General features: G+C 33.7%; 1 protein-coding gene across 1 annotated transcript; it reads right to left on the bottom strand.

The window, feature by feature from the left end:
- Window positions 1-800: 800 nt before the first annotated feature.
- LOC126846897 (uncharacterized) lies at window positions 801-18,888 on the bottom strand. The gene is made up of 3 exons (XM_050586746.1): window positions 18,621-18,888; window positions 3,535-3,709; window positions 801-2,004 (listed from the first exon to the last, which is right to left on the bottom strand). Exons 2-3 carry the CDS (start codon window positions 3,706-3,708, stop codon window positions 1,420-1,422), a joined length of 759 nt encoding a protein of 252 aa, XP_050442703.1. The 5' UTR covers window position 3,709; window positions 18,621-18,888; the 3' UTR covers window positions 801-1,419.
- Window positions 18,889-20,565: the final 1,677 nt, after the last annotated feature.

Raw genomic sequence — 20,565 nt, 5'->3', positions numbered from 1 at the left:
GTTTTTAAATTGAATTTTGTGAGTAAATAAAGTATTTTTTTTTTTTTTTAATTAAAATAGTAACTTAAATCACATTTGCTACGAAAACTAAAAATAAATACATGACAGTCATATGACATTGAGTTCTTAATAATTTACTATTATATTAATCAATAATTGAGATGCAGTTTATAAATGTAAATAAAGTAATGTGTTTGATGATAAAAATACATATAAGTACATGAATTGCACTCATCATATTCACCTTAATCAAATTTTTTCTAAGAGTGAATATCATTCACTTGTAGTTTTACACAGAGAAATTCATAAATGTTATACTAACTTTTTATTTACATTTACAATTACTATTCAATAATTAAAAAGAACCTTATAGTAAATCAAGAGGTACAATATCTGAGCTGTACTCAAATGCCAAAAACAATAGAGCTAATACTTCTGAGTTAAGAAAATATATATTTATTTACACAGAGAATATCTTGTTAAAACATTGGAACTAGGCGATATTTTGTTCTGGAGTTAGCGTGTTATCATATTAGATACTTATAATGTATTTTATACAATAATTTAAACAATTAAAATAGCAACATTAAAATTTGGGTTCCTACTTAACACTGTTCAAGATAATTTATAACATTATCAATTTGTATTTGTTTCAAGCAATAAGTTAAACTTTTTATATATTAAGTAGTTGTATTTATTTTCATTACAACAATTGTTTAATAATCAAGCAGGTAATACCTAAGTGTCGCTTGATATTATCAATAAAATAAAGCCATAGAACTGTAAGTTTTCACTGCGCATAACATTGTTCATGTTAAATTTATTTTGAAAAAAAACATAATAATATATTGTATAATTTAAGCCAAGTTAAAATTTGGGTGTAGGAACTCCAAAACGCTCTAGTCTAAAAGATACAGTGTCTTTTCATGGTGACAAACATATTATGGTAATAAAAACATGTGAATATTGTAATTTGTAATCAAATGTTTTCTTATACAGATATACTTATTTTATTAAAAAGTAAAAACAATATCTAGTTATATCATATACATATATATTTTAACTGATTTTAGTTGACATTTAAACAATACAATAGTTTATTTTTCTGTTGTCGACGCACACGATTACAACTCAAAATTGTTATTTTGCAAATATTTGTCGGCGAGCACGAATAACGTTAACATTCTTGTGGCTGTTGTTGTTGTTCTGTTCATCTCTGCCTTCATTTGGGTTCATTCGGGATCGGCCAAATAGCGAATAGAATAATTGCTTTTTTTTTTTTAATTTAGTCGTTTTACTTGGGTTTCTTTTGTACTAAAGACACTGATAACTTGGTGTACAGTTCGTCTGTCAGTCTAGCGTTGTTACAAGCACAGGTACAGTCCATTCAGAGGAAATCTACGCTACTATACGGTTAGACTATCCATAAGTAGGATCGACAGTCAACGACATGCGATTTCCTCTGTCCACCCAGTTTTTGAGACGTCCCCTGAGCTCCTCCAGCGACTTTGATTTGGCTTTGTTGATCCTCCTGTACTTGACGTCCTTGGGTTTGGTCACCGAACGGTGATTGCTCATTACTCTGTTGTAGGTGGCCGTCACGTTCCCCCGGCCGTCCGTTTCGCGACCGTCTTCCGCGGTGACCGCAGCCGTCGCCGTTTGCGTTTGTTGTTGTGCCGCGTTTTCCGGTTGTCGTTGTTCCGGCGCGTCCGCCTGGCCGTTGCACTCGTCCTCCTCCATTATCACCGCGCTGTCGCTGTCGTCCACGTTGCCGTCGTCCACCAGCGTGGTCGTCGCCGTCATGGTCACGCCGAAGTCGGCCAGCCTCGAGTGAAGACACCTGATGGCCTGCTGCTGGCGCTCGATGATGCACTCGCGCTGATCGAGCAGTTCGCTGATGGCCCGTTGCTTTTTGCTAAGCCTCGACTCGAACAGTAGCAAATCCGACGTCAGCGATTCCAAACGACTGCCGTATTCCGAGCTGATTCTGGCCAGGTGTTCTTCCTAAAAAATTGACAAAAAACGTGTCAGTGTTGTGATATTAATATACAAAATACATTGCGTGGTTAAAAATTAGCTCTATACACCGCAATGAACGCACAAATAGAATACGGATATTTCTCAAAACTACACATTTTCAGTTTTGGTTCTGTGGTCTATAAGTGTGCGATATTATGCTAATATAGTAAAAACGACGCAATACTAAAGTGATAATTCTACAAAATCATTAGCGAAACGCACAAAACTGTACAATAGTCCCAATTTGAGCATTTGCTTCCTGATTTATTTGATATTTTGTTACATAATAAAATCGATTTATAACCTAACCGTTAGCCATATCCCGTTGCACACAACGAAACGGGAATATTTTTCTAGCGAGATCGAAATGTAAATCGACAGTCCACGCTCCATGTTAGGTAATATACGTTTAAAACAGGCACGAGCAGATGACCAAACGTGGATGGTAAGCAATTGCATGACACATAATCCGTATTGCTAAGTACAAGAGACCGTTTTTTTTTTCGTCGACTTGAAATGTACTTCTAAAAAAGTGTATCGGGAAAGTCGTGTAAAAAGAAGTGTCAAAATTGAAAATTTGTTTGAAATGAGCTCACGACGAAACCAAAGAGGATAAAATAATAATAATGTAACATTATATATATTTATATTACCGTCTATTATTGTTCTTCTATCATTAAGTGGCTAATTTACCGTCAATCGATTCCGCCGGTAAACGTTTACCGTTATCGAATCAAACCGGGCAAATACATTATTTCTTAGCTATTTTTTTCCCTTATTTCTTTCCGCAAACTAGTAGTAATGAATGGTTTTTTTTTACATTCGAGCCGAGTTCGAGTCTAGGTGTGCAAAAGACATTAACGGTACACGCGGCGATCGATAAAAAATTCCAATCCAATCCAATTATATATATATATATTTTTTTTTCCGTTCGCGGTTTTATTCAGAACTAATGGCGGTGGTACACGATGGGAAAAATAACCAGATAGTTCTACATTAGACGAGTATAACATACTGTAGCAACTATAGTAGCCGGTATCCGTACTGGAATATAACGACAGGTTTACAACATCTTACAGCAATGTGAGCACCTGAGAAATACGTGTTTGTGGGCTTAGCATTATCACCCGAACGCATTATATGTTATTGCACGATTTTTGAAGAGTAAAACACCTTGAACCAGTCGGAGGTTAAACGTTAAACATATTGTATAATATATTGTACAGTTCTGTATTTGGCTTTTCAGAGTGCCGGCGAAAGGACAGGTCGTTTTGCGAACTTTCATTTGAACGCGCAAAATCAAAATAATAATATTACTTATTGGCTAAAATCACCGGAAGTGTATTTAACACAACCAAACCTAACCCCGGGCCATATTTACTTACACCTCCTTATATAGTACAACCGTGGCCACGACGGTAATCCATTATATTGCCTTAGACCACCGTGAAATGACACATGCGCACAACGGTTAGCGACGGCGTTGATAATAATATATCAAAATTGTTTATTTACTTGAATTTTAGCTTTTCTCCGCCAGACCAGAGCCTGGTGTGTTTGAAACCGACATCTGTCCTTCAAAATCCGTATAATGGTCCTAGCTTCTTCGATTGTCTGTATTTCGTCGTCGTCCATCTTCGTTGCCGCTTGCAGCAGGTCAATGGTGGTCGTCTCTTGATCAACGCCCATTCTACAATTATTAATGTAAACCACAATATTAGTAAAACGTCAATTAGAAATTTGTCAAAAATTATACATAATATATTTTATTTAATAATAAGTACTAAGACATGTGTTTGCGATTGTTCTATAAAACAAGCATACGGACAACACCTTCTTCTGGTTTTCCTATTTAAGAAAAAAAACCCTAAAAAATGCGTACGCGACTGATTCGACATTTCTACAAAATTAATATGATATGATAAAATGCGCCGAGCAGTACAAGTTGTATCAGATTTTTTTTTTCAAACTCATTTTAACTGTATAAAAAACACACCGTTACCTCTCATGATTTTTCACTGGATATTTACAGTGTATTTAAATTGTTTTTATCGCAAATATTTACATTGTTTAAACGCAATCAACGCATAAACGAACATTGCTGATTTCTGTATCTTTTGATTTCTCAGTATCGAAATAACAATATATATAGGAAGAAAAAAAACTTCTCAGCTCTGCATCGAAGCTAAACGGTTAAAAAATATATCATAATATAAGTATAGGTTTAATATAAGGTATGGGTTGTTTGGCATTTTTTTTTTTAAAGAACATTTTCTACGTTCGTTTTTATGGTCCGGCAATTTGTGTTTGTGGCGACTGTATTTGATATCGTCATTAATTTAATATAGGTACATTTAACGTTGATATGGTTGGCAATGAACACCAAAATGAGAGAATTTTTCAAGGAAAATCAAAAAGAAACAAAACGAATCAATTGTTGGCGTATAGAAATCCATTGTTCACGGTTTTGGTCAATCGTACGGGAATAAGCGACTAAACCGTCTTTTTCAATATATTATGCCTCCGTTCTACACTAATGGATAATATTTTTTCATTGTCAGAGGGAATCAAGGTCGTTATCAATTGGCTACAAATTATTATATTTTTTTTTTTTTGTATTCCCGACGTATTGGTAACGACCATTAATGGTCGTTAATAGGATAAAATATAAACTTGAAACAAATTTTATAACAGTGATACAACCTAACCGTACAATTTTTTTGTTTGGTGGGAACATTTTAGTTATTTTGCAAAAGAGTATACCAACTGTTTGGTGTCAACTAAGCCTGAAATTCATCGAGAAACTGACGATATGAAACCTGGCTATGAAGCCTGAACATGACACGAATCATTTCATAATGATAACGCACTTTGGATTTCTACAGTTCCTATACTGTATAAAGTTCTTATAATACCCGAGAGACACGAATTAAGGGTTGTAAATTCGTCTATTTGTGTGTTTACAATTTTGTTACAACTATGGCGGATGCCTGAAGAAGTAACTGTTGACTAAAAATCAACTATGGCACAGTAGGTACTGAATTAGGTCAATACCCAAAAACAATCAATGGTCAATCGACCGAAAGATTTAGGTTTAATCTGATATGACCGAGTTTTTTTTTTTTTTAGGTTCGGTGCGAGTTACAATTGCCTATGTTTTTTTTTTTTTTTTTAATTACAAACAAAATCGGTTTGTGTCAAGTAAACCGATTGAATCGCGCGTGTTATTTGCCCGTGAAAACCATTTTATAGAAACCCAAATTGTATATGCACAAGAAAAGAAATGATGACTTTTCTTACTTTATTTTTTCCACGTCCGATTCGTGCGGCAAACATAATTATTATTGTCCTAAAAAGTGCCATTAGCGCAATATGTATTATGCGTGATAAACACAAATGGAAAAACACTCGACTGATTTATTAAGACCAACGTCACTCCGCCATACAGCTCGCACGAATTTGTCCTTTAGTGTACAAAAAAAAAAAATTACTTATCTTCTAATTAGCCGTATGTGTGCCGTTTTGAATTACAAACTTAATGTATGGGTACTTAATCCGCATTATTTTTAATGTCAAATTTTACATAGTTATGATATTTGTACGGCCGGATCAAGTTACAACATATTTTTATTAATGTATCTTCCTATGAGGAAATACTTTCCAATACACACACATTAAAACCCGTATTCTAGTTTGAATACAAATATTATACAGTTTTTTTTTTTTATAAGCTTATTTAAATTTCATAATAAACTTTGACAACATTTTTTTATACTGTGTGCGGTCCATATACTTAATCAATAAGTGAACTATTACATTACATTTTGTTACATATTCGTAATCACATATCAGCTATGCTAATTAGCGGTCAACTTTTTTTAAAAATATAAACTGTGTAGTATTGTATTTGTTTACCTATTCTAGGAATTGTTTTTTTTTTATCCTCGATTTTCTTATTGAAATAGTTTTTAGTTCTCACGCATTCGTGTTATGCGGACTGTGTTCTCGGGATGGTTAAGAAACCATAGAATATCTTATATAAGCATTAGCGTTGGTTCGCTTCGGTGAAATATTATCGTGGATTAATTATGGGAATTTTTTATTATCGCAGTGTATATGTACTGCTTACATTTTCAGTTGAATTCTGCATCAGATTTCATCATATTCAGAAATTATGTATTCATCAATCTTGTAACAGTAATTTTGCGATGAACTATTTGCTTTAGCTAAAAAAAAAGGTCTCAAATAAAAACCACTGCGGTAACTCAAAAATACAAAAATACCAGCAGATGTAAGCACGTGATAGAGTATAATATTACCCTTGTCACCAAGTGTACAATATGTGTACAAATATAATTCTACTTATTCAGTTTTTTTATGTTTGAGAACAAGTTCAATTAAACTATTTTTATACACAGGTAAAAATGAAAGTATGTCTTGTGTGTAAATGTCCTCGGCCTAGTGTCGAAACGTAACTTTTTGGAAAACGTCCACTATTGTTTCGGATCTTGGGAACATTTTCTAAATCTTAATATAATGAATATCGAAGCCAAAGCGCTGTCGTGAGAGATACACGTCTATCTCACGTGCATCGGATTACGTTTGTCGGTCTTACGTCTTGATCATTTACAAATTGTGTATGCACCTATACCTATACGTGTGGGAAACTCGGGTCGAGAGATAAAACGACCGAAACTAACCTTGGGACTGGAAAACCTCCGAATATTTAACAATGTCAACGTCCGCCGCATACGTAACACAATATACTATACTGAATGGGGTTTTTTTTTTTTTTTTATGTGGAAATATCAAAGGGGAAAAAAATGGAACGATTTTCAAACGCGAGGACGACGTACACGGCCACCGCCGATATCCTCACCTTGAACGTTACCAATATCGGATGTATTTTTTTTTTGTACAACAGACCGTGTACGTTTTACAAGCCACTCGACAGTCGATGGAAAATAATTCTTTGTGGAAAATACCTTCGGCCATTGAACGTCGCCAACGCCAGGTTTTTATTCGATCGTTGGAATAACTGGCATTTTCCCGGCAACGCCAGGTTTCTTAAAAAAAAAAAAAAAAAGGTTTCTTTAAATAATTTAACGCGCCGAGCCAAGACCTTACGATGCCAAGCGGGGGAGTTATAATAGGTCAAACACGTGGTCAGCAAAGTTGTGTCAACTCTTGCCGGGCGCCAAACAGCCGTATTTGTCAGGTTTTTTTACTCTCACTTTAGTCTAGACTTACTCGTTTTGTATGTTACACTGTTAAATGAACGGAGGTAGACTCTGATAATTATTGAGAAATAATCAAAACCGTTCACATGTGGTACCGTTCAAAGCCCACGTGGGTTCCATTAGTCTGATAACGATATTGTGTCGAAACGTGAACAAACACTAAATATAATATTAATATATTGTCGCATCAGACATTCTATGGTAAACGTTCTTTAATTATACACATATTTTGAAAGCTATTGTCGAGAAGGCGCTCTGTTCACCGTTATTAATTGGTTATTTTATACCATACTGGCCATTAGTCTATCATATAATAAGTTATCGCCTACCGACACGTGTATTTTACTAAACTTTAGCTTACAATTAATAGTTTTTGTAGAGGAATATAATTGTTATTTCAATTTATATACCTAGAAAAAACTTGAGCAACACTTGTGGTTATATTTGATAAATTAAATAAAAAAATTTAAATAAATCCTTAACCACAAAATCAATCCTCTATAGCGTACGCTGTATTATTTTTGTGGTTAAGGATTTTTTAAATATTTAATTCTAATGACAAAACGAAAAACGAAAATTAGTCGATATGTAATGTTCAGTATAATTTTCAACATTTTTTTTTGTATTTACATAAGTAATAAATAAATGGTAAAGGTCGTGAACGCGAAGCAGTTATGTATACCGGATATTGATGTGGTTATGGTAGTTACATATTAAGTGTTTCTATTGTGATATAGTAGTAACAACAATATACGTCTAATAACCATAGAAAATAAATTATGAGTCATCCTATTGTGTGAATGTGCTCGGAGACATTATTAGTTATATGTATGTATTTGGTAGCCAATGTTTGTACATTTGAATAACAACAGTTATCATTTATCATCTACCGTTTGTCGATAATGATAATTTAACTGTCACAATAATTAATAGTTACCTACATGCGCATACCCTCTGGCCACTACGGTATCTTGTCGAGTACCACAATAGAACGACAATTAAATACTATAGGTGTAAACAGCGATTATTTATTTGGAGTACAATATGTGACGTTGAGAGAGCAACACTGGTCCAAGTCATTAAGTTCAATTATCAATATTAACATTTAAAAAAATTATTATTATTGGTTAAAATTATTTAATAGTTTTATGTTACAACAATGAACCTATCAGAAACATAAGTATGTGTATTAATAAAATGATTACAATTATCATAACAATTAACAACGCTGCGGCGACTTGAACGCTGGTCTCTAAAGTTTTTCACGGGCCATTTTCTTTATTTTTTTGCCCCTCACGAAGTGGCGTTTTTTTGTATACTTGGACAAGTTTAACGACGAGTATACTCGCGTTGCATTGTTCGAGACGGTGGTTTCCAAGGTTCGAAAAACGCGAGCTCCGGTGGAAACCGTGAACCGTTACACACTGTAATACGGAGTCGACCGGCGTGCTGTGCACCAGTCAGTCCGGACGGTGTTCCCCTTCACTCGTAAATTATTATTTACCGATTTCGTGTAACGAAGTTACAAATGTGGGTCGGCAAACAAAGAAACGAAAAAATAATCATATCAGAACGGACGAAGAGGAAAAAACCACCGCTGTTTAGTTACTGCCACCGGTGTTGTTTTTTAATATTATTATTACTAGCACTAGTTTTTTTTTCCTGCCGTCGTCGACCATCACACACAACAATACTAGGCCGGTCTATTTCCAAAACGAAATCATTATTGGCCACCGTCGTCCGCGTACTACCGCGTTGCCGGAGAAATTAGTCAAGGACCCGAAAGAAATAATAATGTAAATTACGCATTGTTATAATTTTAATATTTTTTTTTTTTTCACCCGACAATTTCGTCCGCCGCCGCCTCCGCCGCTTTCTATTGTACGTGTATAGTACCATTATAATTTAACGCAAATAATATATATACAAAAAAAAAAAATAGTAGGTAATCCGTTGCCGCCGACGCGTCTGAATGATAATTAGGCACATTTTCGACCGTCTCCGCTGCATGGACGAGTAGTCCCACTCGAGACGTTTTGGCGCAGAAACGATTTTCACCGGTCGAGTTCATTCCGGGACAACAATATATAATAATATGATAATTCGTTGATTTCCTACGGCTTCGCACCGACAACTGTAATAGGTAAACGTGGCTTCGAGATCGGTCATCTATGACCCAGCGTGCGTTTTCCAACACATTGAACGGCCAACGGTGCGCAATCAAGTCGATTAATCAACCGTATTATAGTTGCGAAAAGCCACGATACGTTAAGCTTTCAGTCGACGGCGTAGTGCAAAAAACATAGGTAGATAATGAGACACGAGAAATTGACCTATGCATAACAAATACCTAGCCCCTTCCAAATTCTGGACAGTAGACAAATTCACAGCAGTGACAGTGACATAGTATTCACCCCTTATCGTTTTGTTATTTTCTTGTAGTGCTACTGTAATTATTATCGCATAATGTGGTAATTTAATCAAACGACAGCAGAAAACTACTTGTGCAAATAAAATATTATATTTTTGTCGACGCTTTCTGTTTCGCTTGTCCGTCATCATAATATTATGTTATATTGTACTTTCGATTTGTATCGACAACTGTTTGAATCGCAATATAAATATTAAATAAAATATATTTTAATAGTCGTTTAAGTATGTATTGTATTATAGACTGTGGGATTGTTTTTGAACGGAACGTTGCAATCTGCGTGCACGTGTTTGTTAACTGGTTTTTAATTGATAAACTTAATTTTCCTTTCTTCCTTTCGTTCGGATTATATTTAAAAAACAATATGTTATCTCTCAGTTCAAACGTAATTTTAGTTTTTACTAATTGTTTCCCTATTAATAACAACGACTCTGCGTGGTGACACTCAAACACACAATAGAAATATTTAAAGCGGCTATGATGGTTTACGGTTATACCGATTACTAACGCAGTCACCGCAATGTTGTACAATTTATGTGTTTTAAGATTATAAGAAAAAAATACCATGTTGATTTAATATTTACGAAAAATCATTTAAATGTCACGCGGGTAAAACGTTTCAATGAGTTTCCATTATTCATAGGTCGTTTACAGAAACTGATACAATACAATACCGTGAGATAAACAATTGCAGCCGAGTAAGTATAATATTATGGTCTTCTTTTCTCCGGCGTGACAGTATAAAAAAAATCATAATTTTAAATCAGCGCCACCACCACCACCGTTGCGGTAACCGTAATTCCACCTCCCCCCCCCCTTTAGCCTAGCTCAGTTCTACGTTTAACATGGTCGACGTGAAGCAAAAAAATAAATAAATAAAGGCGAATAATCATTTTCTACCTAGCTACGTATGTGTATTGAGCGCGTTTTTGTTTTCGCATTTCTTCTACCGCACAAACCGGTCTCTTCCGATATACCACTGTTAGTTATTGTTCTTTACAAGGAAATAACAGTATTTTGTTTTTTCTTGTAAAAAAAAAATAAAATAAAATCGCCAATAATAATGGAAAGTCGCCAGGACAAACCAGATTCGTACGGCAGTTGTATGTACATAAACTGGTACGAAGATCATGATTCCACCTTCGTCGTTGAAAGTTGTTATTCAATACGGTTGACTATTTTTTTTTTCTTTCTGTAACTATTACTATAATGCCCACATAAATACAAATATTACGCGTTATATCCATAAGCTGTGGGTTTTTTTTTTTTTTTGATATTTATATGTATTTTTTTATTTTTATAGGATTCATTCCGTCGTCTTGACTACTAATTTTTTTGCTCGGAACCGGCCTATCCAGTCTCTGCTTAGCCGCTTGCATACATACATCTACACTATTGGCTGGCGTGTTGGCATATAATGAAAAGGAAGAAGACACATTCACGAATTAATTTTGTCGTTATTTTTCAGGTGTCACCACGTCGTTTTAAACGGAAACGGTCTAAAGATGAAAGCAAAACTCACAAAACGTACAATATCACACGAGAAATTCGAAACAACATAAACCATGTGAAGTAATCGCATAATAACGTATGAAGCTAAACGACTGATATTCCTAAATGCCTTGCCTTACAAAATTAAACGCTTGCTATTTTTCGAAATATACTTACAGAGTTATGTATAAGTCTATACAAATTTCGGAACTTATAATTATAGTTAATTTTTCAGACATTGTGCTCGAATATATTTAAAAAAAAAACAATTCTGCGTCCAAAATAAATAATGGATATCAATTTCATAAAATATTTTTTTTAGGTTAATAACATAATGGTTACATTCGGCATTCAAAGCACTTAAAAAAAAGAAAAATACCTTTATCAAACTAAAAAAATATATATATCCCAGCAAAAACTTTAAGATTTTCCTCTCATACCAATACAATTGTAGGCGATTGTTTGTTTTGTGCGTATGCTGAGCATTTTTTTGTAATAGGTACTACTAAAAACAGGTTATACAACAATTTTACATTTTAAAGGAAAACATCTTTCTTCTGGTCTAACATTTTTTTGTCGAATACATAATCATAAACCATATACATAGTTATACCGACTATCTTCAACATTTGTAACATGTGCAAATTAACATTTTTATTACATAGTTTCAGGTTTTTTTTTTTTTTTTTACAATTTTAAAATTAATTTATAAAATCGTTTACATAAACTATACGGAAATTATACTTGATTTCGTTATGTCACTTTGAATTTGTTATGTGCTATATTAATTTCACCATATGAAATAACAAAACCAAAGGTAGAATTTTAGAAAGAGAGCGAATTGAAAAAAAATACCCTTTTTTTTAACAACGGTGCGTGTAAATAACTTATTTTTATTACGCCGGACTTGATTGAAGTGTATTTTCAGACTATGATATTATTATCATATTCGCCCTAGTTGATATTTTCCAACAGCAACTGTAACATACAAGGTACGATGCGGTTTACAGCCGACTGAACCGACTATAAAATTATAGGCAGCGCTATCCACCGACGACCTCACCGAAGGCGTTTCTGCGTTTACGGAAACTATAATGACACCAGTGTACCCTATACTGTACAGCTATACATATATATATTCCGTATATAACATTGTTATTTCGATTTTATGTCCGTACAATATATAATACATACACACACAATGTGTGTCTTCTCAATCGAAACTGACCGACAGCAGCAAGATATTCATTCACAGCGGCCACTGGGGTGTAAAATTCACAACGGTCATCGCCGCAGTCGGGAATTATTGCATCTTTGTCCGCCAACGCACCGTGAAACGGCTTCATAAACAACACGGTAATGATTTCGGATTATTATTATCGTGCATTCTCGGACCGAAATCGAACAAAGACTCGCCGTGGAATAAAAAATTAAAAGCCCCCCCACAACGGTGTTATACCTATATTTTTTTTTCTAATGGAAAAGTCCGTTCCGTTTGCATGTACACCACTACCACATTGTTGTACAAGATAAGGCGGTATGTCTTGCGGCTAAAACGGCCGACACGCAAAAGTTCTATCGACCCGTATGTGTCAAGGTAAAAAACCGTCAAGACATTATATTATTACGGTCGCCGCAGGGCCGGTGTACACGAAGAGTGTCGCGTTTATTTTTCTCGTGTATTATCGGTATAAAATTTTATATTTTTAAAAATTTTTTTGTATACAAGGTGATTCTCTAACTTCGAACCTGTCAATATCTCGGACGATATGGAAGACTTTTAAAAATTATTCATTTTGGCACTTAAGTTGGCTTAATTTTAATTTATTTGTCAAAAATATAACCTCGTCTGTTATGCACTAAAAACTGTATGAATTTAAACTTTTTAACAGATAAAGGAATGGGGTTATATATCAAATTCGAGCTAACTAATAACTGCGAAAGTATGATAAAGAATAATTAAAACAATTCTTAAATCTTATAAGATGTCTTCAAAGAAAAGAAAACATTAACTCCAACAGATAGCTGTTACACGATTATTGTATTAAAGGGGATTGAAAACGGGCGGTTTTTAAAAAGCTTTATAAGGGAAATATTTATGAAAGTGGTTTTAATAAGTATTATTTTTAACTTATACAGCTTAAAAGCAAAAGCCATTTTCGTGGTAAAACAAATGCTCTGGATGTGACAAAATTGTGAGACTTTGACTGGTGCAGTTTCAATTTTGTAAAAAAAGATAATAATTTGTCGACCTCTTCACTGGGTTATGTTGGGAATTGATTTTCATTTAAAAAAAATCAGTTTTTATTTGTAATTAAATAAATTAGACTAAAACATTTGCCAATATTAAAACGCAATTTTATTCGCTTCGACAAATGTCTGTGTCCAACACGACCTATAATTAAAGTAACCAGAGTTGAAATCGGACCATCCTGAGTAGTCAAAACAACGTTGTCGGACGTTTGGGCCTAAAACTTTGAAAAATTACACTGCTTTCATTACCTATTCGTACTGCCGCGGTGGACAATGAAAGACGCGAGAGAAACCCACATATCGGCAATGTTGTTAAGACGTTTGCTCCAAGGCGATAAATTCGTTACTCGTTCCGTACTATTTGACTAAACGAATAATAATTACACAGTATGGCGTGTCCGACTTCTTAAAGACACATTAATCGACGGTGAGATTTCTTGCGGCTCGACACGCGACGATTGTTTCAAAAAAAAAAAAATTCATATATATATACATACATACAAAGGTTACCCAAAACAGCGACATGTTTACGATACACAAATATCGTGCGAACACGACCCAACTCTAATAATTAGTCGTTCGTGATCTATAGGATAATTTCATCACGATGTCCACTGTGTCTTATAACGTGGGTACACACTGCGACCTATTTCCATTGTGTACACACTTTCGTAACCTATATTTTTTTTTACTTTAACAACAATCACGTTGGTAGAGTAATATTATTATAATAATAATAATAATGTATAGCATTCGAAACATATATAGTTCTCTTACTACGGTATTGTTCGCCGATCGCGTCGAAGTACTAATTCCATTTTATCATTCCGTCTCGACAACCGAATATCTACTCATTAAAAAAAAAAATCCTATTTGTTGTGAAATTAATTGTTTGTGAAACGTGAATGCTAAATAACACTATTGTAGCCCGTATAATGTCCTATTATCATAACAGTCGAGAAGGAAAAAAAGTAATACTACGTTATGCGAAATACAACTGCCATTTAAGGGGCCTAACGATGCTAAGTAAAACGAACATTATAATACAATATCCTTTTCACTTAATGGGTGTTAAATGGTTTAAGTGCCGAAATGTGTTTTTCTGGATTAAAAAAAAAAAAAAACAATGTGGCAACCACACATTTTTTACACAATTACACATACAGCGAAACCGACGTAAGCTTTTTAAAAGCCAACATTAAACCTACGCAAGATGATAAAGCAAACAATAGGCGACAAAATGTAAAGACTGGCGATTAAATAATTGACTTTTGTTGTATGTTAAGAAATTTAACTTGTTACGAATTTCTAGTTTTTATATTATTATTTGCAATTAGCCATTGTGCTGGATAGCTTTTAAACGTCTTATTTCAGTACACTGCACTTACAAATGTATTGTGCTCAATAATAATTTAACACATGATTTACACACTTTTTACAATAAAACCCAAGTTTTTTCAAAATTATTTAATTTGAAATAATAGAACCTCCATTTATGGTGTATAAACGATATTGTTAATTCATAATTGCTATGAAATTTATATACAAGTAAAAAAATAAACATGTTTACATTTTAGCGTTATTGTATAATAACTATTAACACACAAACACCATATTTTTAATAATTTTATCAAGTGATGAATTTTCAGACTGAATAACATTTTCCCAAATCGGAAGTATACTATTACGTCTTATATTCTAATATTTTTTTCAATGTCCTATTAATTGAATTCTAAATTCTTCAAATTAAAAATGGGGCACTGGTAGGCCAAAGAAAATTTGTGCGGGGCACATGCCTTTGTTTAGAGTCGCCCATGCAAACTAATAAGCTTAAAGTATGTTAACTTTAGCGGATCGATTTGATATCACATTTTCTGATTGTTGTTTGTTCTTATTGCCAAGTAAATTTTAAAGCGCAATTTATCGCAAAGCCGGAAATTAAGGCAATAGCGTTAATCATATTAATTAATATACTACAATTATGAGAATTAAATCAATTAGAATTAAATTGTTTTCAATCTTGCAGAAATTAAGTAGAAACTCAAAATGTATTTTGTGATGTAATAAAAGTTGTATTTAACTACATATGTCGTTAATACAAATCTATAATTACAAGATTATCATCATGCGTGCATGATCATTTAATCATTTAATCAACAAATAAAAAAAATAAACTGAGATAAACTAGTAATTGATATGATATTATAATTAACTTGTTTTAAATATTATTTAAATACGTTGTCGTTACTTAGTAACGGTTAATTAAAATAGTAGTAATGTCACTCGTATATTACCCGATAAGAAGAAGTCTGGTTTGTTTATTAAATTAATTTTTTTTTAACAGCGTCTAACATTTGTGTTAAACGGTAAAACTTGAAATTAACGATAAAAAAATAAAGGAATCTCGTCTGGTGGTATAGGACATGACAGGAGAAGGAAATTATTTTTAGAAAGTAGCGTTTTTAAGTGGCCAGTTGTAAGTTCCTCGTAAAAGTTATTGGAGTATAAAAATAATATCCAAGCTTAATTTTGAAAATCACAAATTAGTAATTATGCGTTATAAAAATAAACATTGCATTTCCATTTAGTGGATGTTATACACCAAATGGCCTAGGCTAAATATAAACACTACACAGAAAGCGTTTTAGTCACTTTAAGATGGGTTTAGAAGTAAAATAAAAATTATCGTATGGAAAGATGACCTGTTGGAGGTAATGCTATAGTTTTTCAACTATTTTCAAAAAGCAATAAATGTATTTTTCATATCACACATTAAGTTAAATAGTAAATACTGAAAGTATAAAACGGTAATGACATTCCCTATTAAATTTTCTCCAAACCCCTCACAGGCCGAGTAAAACGCATTCTGCTTTTATTTTTAGGAGAAAAAAAACAATGAAAAACATTGCTGTATATGATTTTTAATAACTTATACAATGTGAATATTTAATCTAAAAATCAGACATTTCACACGTGGCTTAAGAAAAGAATGATATAATTTTACAGTGACTTTACCACAGTTTTGAAGAAAACCTAGTGTTAGTGTGGGATATAATGTTATACAGAGAATAATCTAATATGAAATAAGATAAGTATCAAAAGGAAGTCAACGTGAATATCACAAGGGATAGAGACAAAGAAAACGCTTGAAGAGTATAATGGAACATTATTTGAAAAGAATAGGAAAATTAAATTCAGAATAAAAAGAAGGTAGTTTAGGACGAGAGTCGACGACAACCAATTGTCTACTGTTGACCAACTGTCAAAATATAGTATCAAATAATAGTCCTACACTCTTGATACGAAATGTACATTGTGTTTAACGCTTTCACAAAATATATTTAACTTCGATGCGGAGCTGAGAAGGTATTGGATTTACAATGATGTGTGTGTTTTTTTTTGTACCTGTAATGAGGATAACTTTTTTTTCTCTGGACCAATTTACTAAAGTAGCAGCGAATCTGCGGATACTGGACCCCACATTGGTAATTTTTTCCTGCGCTGGTTTATACTGTGTTTGGTTTTGACTGCACTTAGTTAATACTGTATTGGTATAGACAGAACTTGATTTATACTCTACTGGCTTACACTTTACTGATTTGTACTGTACTTGGTTTATGTTGTACCAGGTTATACTACTTACAGATCGCATCGAAACGTCTGGGAGTGATTAAATCACCTTCAAATTAAGTATACCCCCATCGAACCACTATGCTAATTTATCATTGGGCTTAGTTTGTACTGCACTAGTTTGGACTGTATTGGCTCAAACTGTGCTGGATTTGTACTAGTTAAGACGAAACTTGATTTATACTCTACAGGTTTAAACTATACCTACTAGTTATCAATGCACTGGTTTAGGCTGTGCTGGTTTAATTACTTATTGAAAGGTTAATAATTATACAAAATACTGTACTTGCAAATATATGTGTACGGTTAATAATTTGTCTAACTTTTATGATTTTTTGTTTGGAAAATTTATCATTTGCCAAAAAATGTTTATTTTTATTACTTCGATAATTAATCAATTTTCATTCTCATGTAATATCTTATAATATATTTAATAGTAATAATAAACAAGATATTTTACACGAACAATTGTAATATATTTGTCAAGCATTATTCAATTGACCAAAACGTACAAATTAAAAGACTATTTTTTATGCCAATTATCGTCTCAATATGTTTTATCATTAACTAGTATACTATAATTTATAATGAATAAAATCAGTTAACGTAATTACTCTTATAGATCATTGGAGAGGGGGGGGGGGTGCTTAAGTACTGGAAATATTAGAAAAATCCCATCAACTCACTACTTACGCTATGAAGCACAAATCATTTTGGGGGGTGCAAGTTTGAAAACTAGGTGTGGTAAGCACACACTCAAGCTCTCTCCAAATTGCGCCTATGAAAGTACTTTCGTTTGTATCAAGTTTACATTTATAGACTATTTAAATTAAATATTAGACATATAACATATTTTTCAACAGTATTCCATTTAATATGTATACGATTTTTTTCAGTTCGAACACAACTATAAAGAATACAATACTATAATACCTATTTGATTGTTGTTTTGTGTACAAACAACAATATTATTGTTATGGCAACCTAATTTCGATCACGGCTCAATAAAACTACATTGTAAACATAGGATGTCTATGGTAATCTAATTTACGGTAACCGCCACTACATTGTGTCGAGCACACGCCATTTAACTGTACACAAAGAGCGGGTGCGTAAAACAAAATCGATACGGCATGACAACGTTAGTTACATAATTTATTTATGAAAAAACATATGCCGCAGTAGTATACCCTATTAGCCGCAACCAGCAACAGTATGTAGGACCAAGTGAATACAAGGGGGGCTACGGGGGCCGAAGTTACCCTTTAAGTTTTTAAATTGCATGCACGCAAGTGTATTTTATTTATAATATATTAAAATATGTGTTTTTTTTTAAGTAAACTTTAAATGTACGACCATTGCTCATAGCCCGCCTACCCTATTCATTTTGTTCCCTCGGGTGATACTACTCAATTCCTGCCTCCAAAATCGAATTCCTAGATACGCCTATGACTACTGTACAGCAAGCGTGAGAAACGATTTATACCAGTCAACGGTATTGATAAAAATGAATGATATAATAGGTGTATCAGTATTAAAATCTTAGCGGCACTCACTCGGTCGACTTGATCCGGGGAATTGTGTAGATTTTGAATTTTAACAATCCATAGTTTGTGGCGGCCGAACGTGACTTCGCGGTTATTCCGAACGCAGGTAGGTACGCACTAAATTAAATAAAACAAAAATAACTTTTTTACTGGTAAACGATTATTTCCAAAAAAAGTACACACGACACGACGAGCGAACAAGACGATTATTAATTATAATAATATGTATATATCATGCCCGAGCGTCTTGGCTGCGGTAACGGTGCTCCGACATCTGATCTACACCGTGTACTAACGGGTTAACCGCACGAGGCAATCGCCGTGGCCGCCGCCCAAAGGGGACGAGAAGGGGAGGCCAAGGCAGCGGAGGGGGCCTTCGCTTAAAATACACAACGTTCAAGCCGGCTAACGTATTCGCTACCGCCATCTGCGATGCGTTCCGGCGCAGCGCGGACAGTGCCCGGACCGTGACTAGGGAGAGAGATAGCGGCACCGGATGTGTCGACGGGCGCCGTTTCCCGTCTGGTACCCGCGCACAGTTGTATGTAAGTACGCCTACGTTTAACGCGTGTGTCCATTATGATAATTGTAGTACTGTAATTGAACCATTTCCATACGCCGCCGTCTCATTGCAGCGGATTAACGGTCCAAACGTCTGAGCGCTACCTAAAAAACGTTTCGCACGCGCCGGTTCGTTAAGTTCTACTTAAACACCCGACACTCGACTTAAGAGGGCGTCGCACCGGTGATTTTTAGTGGTAAAACCGTGTTTAAGCAGACTGAAACTAACTCGCTTAATTTTGGTTTTAGAGTAAAAGCACCCGTTATAAAATTAAAAGAAAACAATATTCCGGAGGGCAAGACGGTGCATTTTTTTGGAAAGTTACAGTCATTTAAAAATGTTAAAATAGTCGTTATTTCTAAACTATGTATTGAGCGTTATACTTGGAATAATGAAAAAAACGCACCGTCTTGCCCTCCGAAACGTTGTTCTCTTTTAATTTTATAATGGGTGCTTTTACTCTAAATCCAAAATTAAGCGAGTTATTTTCAGTCTGCTTAAACAAGTTGAGATGAAAAAACATTTTTAAATCGCTTTCAAGGATGCTGTGATAGTCCAAAAAATAAATTAACTGCCGAAATAGAGTCCTAGTTATTGAACTGATAATTACACATCACAGTTTAACCTTTAAATTAAGATTTTGTAAAAAATTGCCTATACTTTACTTCTTAAAAATGGGCGGTGCGACGCCCTCTTAATTGATATAAGAGTAACCTCTCTATGGTCCTACACAGCGCTACAAGTGGCTGGAGTTGTTGCCCACTCCTGCTGTAATTTGCCCAATAACTACTTTAAGAAAATACATATTGTGTTCAATAAAGTTCAACAAGTTTCTCGTCACAAATAAAATAAAAAACGATAAAAAAAAATGTACGGGAGATAGCTCTAATTTATCATTACTTTGATTAATTTTGACAAATTATAATCAGTAATAAATATATCTACAATCATAAAATACTGTTAAATGTTGCAACTGTTGCAATTTATCTATTAAGTAATCAAATTTTAGAAATCAATCCTTGCTTACTAAGCTAGTTTTTCTGTGTACAGTACACGTAGGTAACAAAATTAATTTTATAACACACGGAAATAAAAATCAGTTAAAAAAATAGAGTTATTACAAAGCCATAAGATTTTATAGTGGTGTTTACTAAATAAATAATACATGTTTAATGTTTATTGAAAACCGTTATAAAGTATAATTTTCCGTATATTAAATATATTTTTAATTATCGAAAAAAGTACATGGTTACATTTTTTTCGTGATATTTTAATTTGTACGCAAAATTTAAATCTAGATCATTTCTTATGATAAAGCAACTAGTTTCTGTTAATTATTAAAACATTATATACGTATCAACTCATTTAGAAAGTTTATGAAAAAAATGTTCC

The sequence above is a fragment of the Adelges cooleyi genome, unplaced genomic scaffold, assembly GCF_023614345.1.
Source record: "Adelges cooleyi isolate 19-005CV unplaced genomic scaffold, UGA_ACOO_1.1 ACOO_flye_CR_arks_rails_tigmint_CR_PRNA_9, whole genome shotgun sequence".
Taxonomy (NCBI): Eukaryota; Metazoa; Arthropoda; class Insecta; order Hemiptera; family Adelgidae; genus Adelges; species Adelges cooleyi.
This window is presented reverse-complemented; position numbering and strand designations above follow the sequence as displayed.

Excerpts from the sequence above, each read along its gene's own strand:
- LOC126846897 (XM_050586746.1), bottom strand. The coding sequence starts at position 3,708 with ATGGGCGTTGATCAAGAGACGACCACCATTGACCTGCTGCAAGCGGCA. Across the intron at positions 2,005-3,534 it reads GGAGAAAAGCTAAAATTCAA|GAAGAACACCTGGCCAGAAT; the intron begins GTAAATAAACAA and ends TCAATTTTTTAG.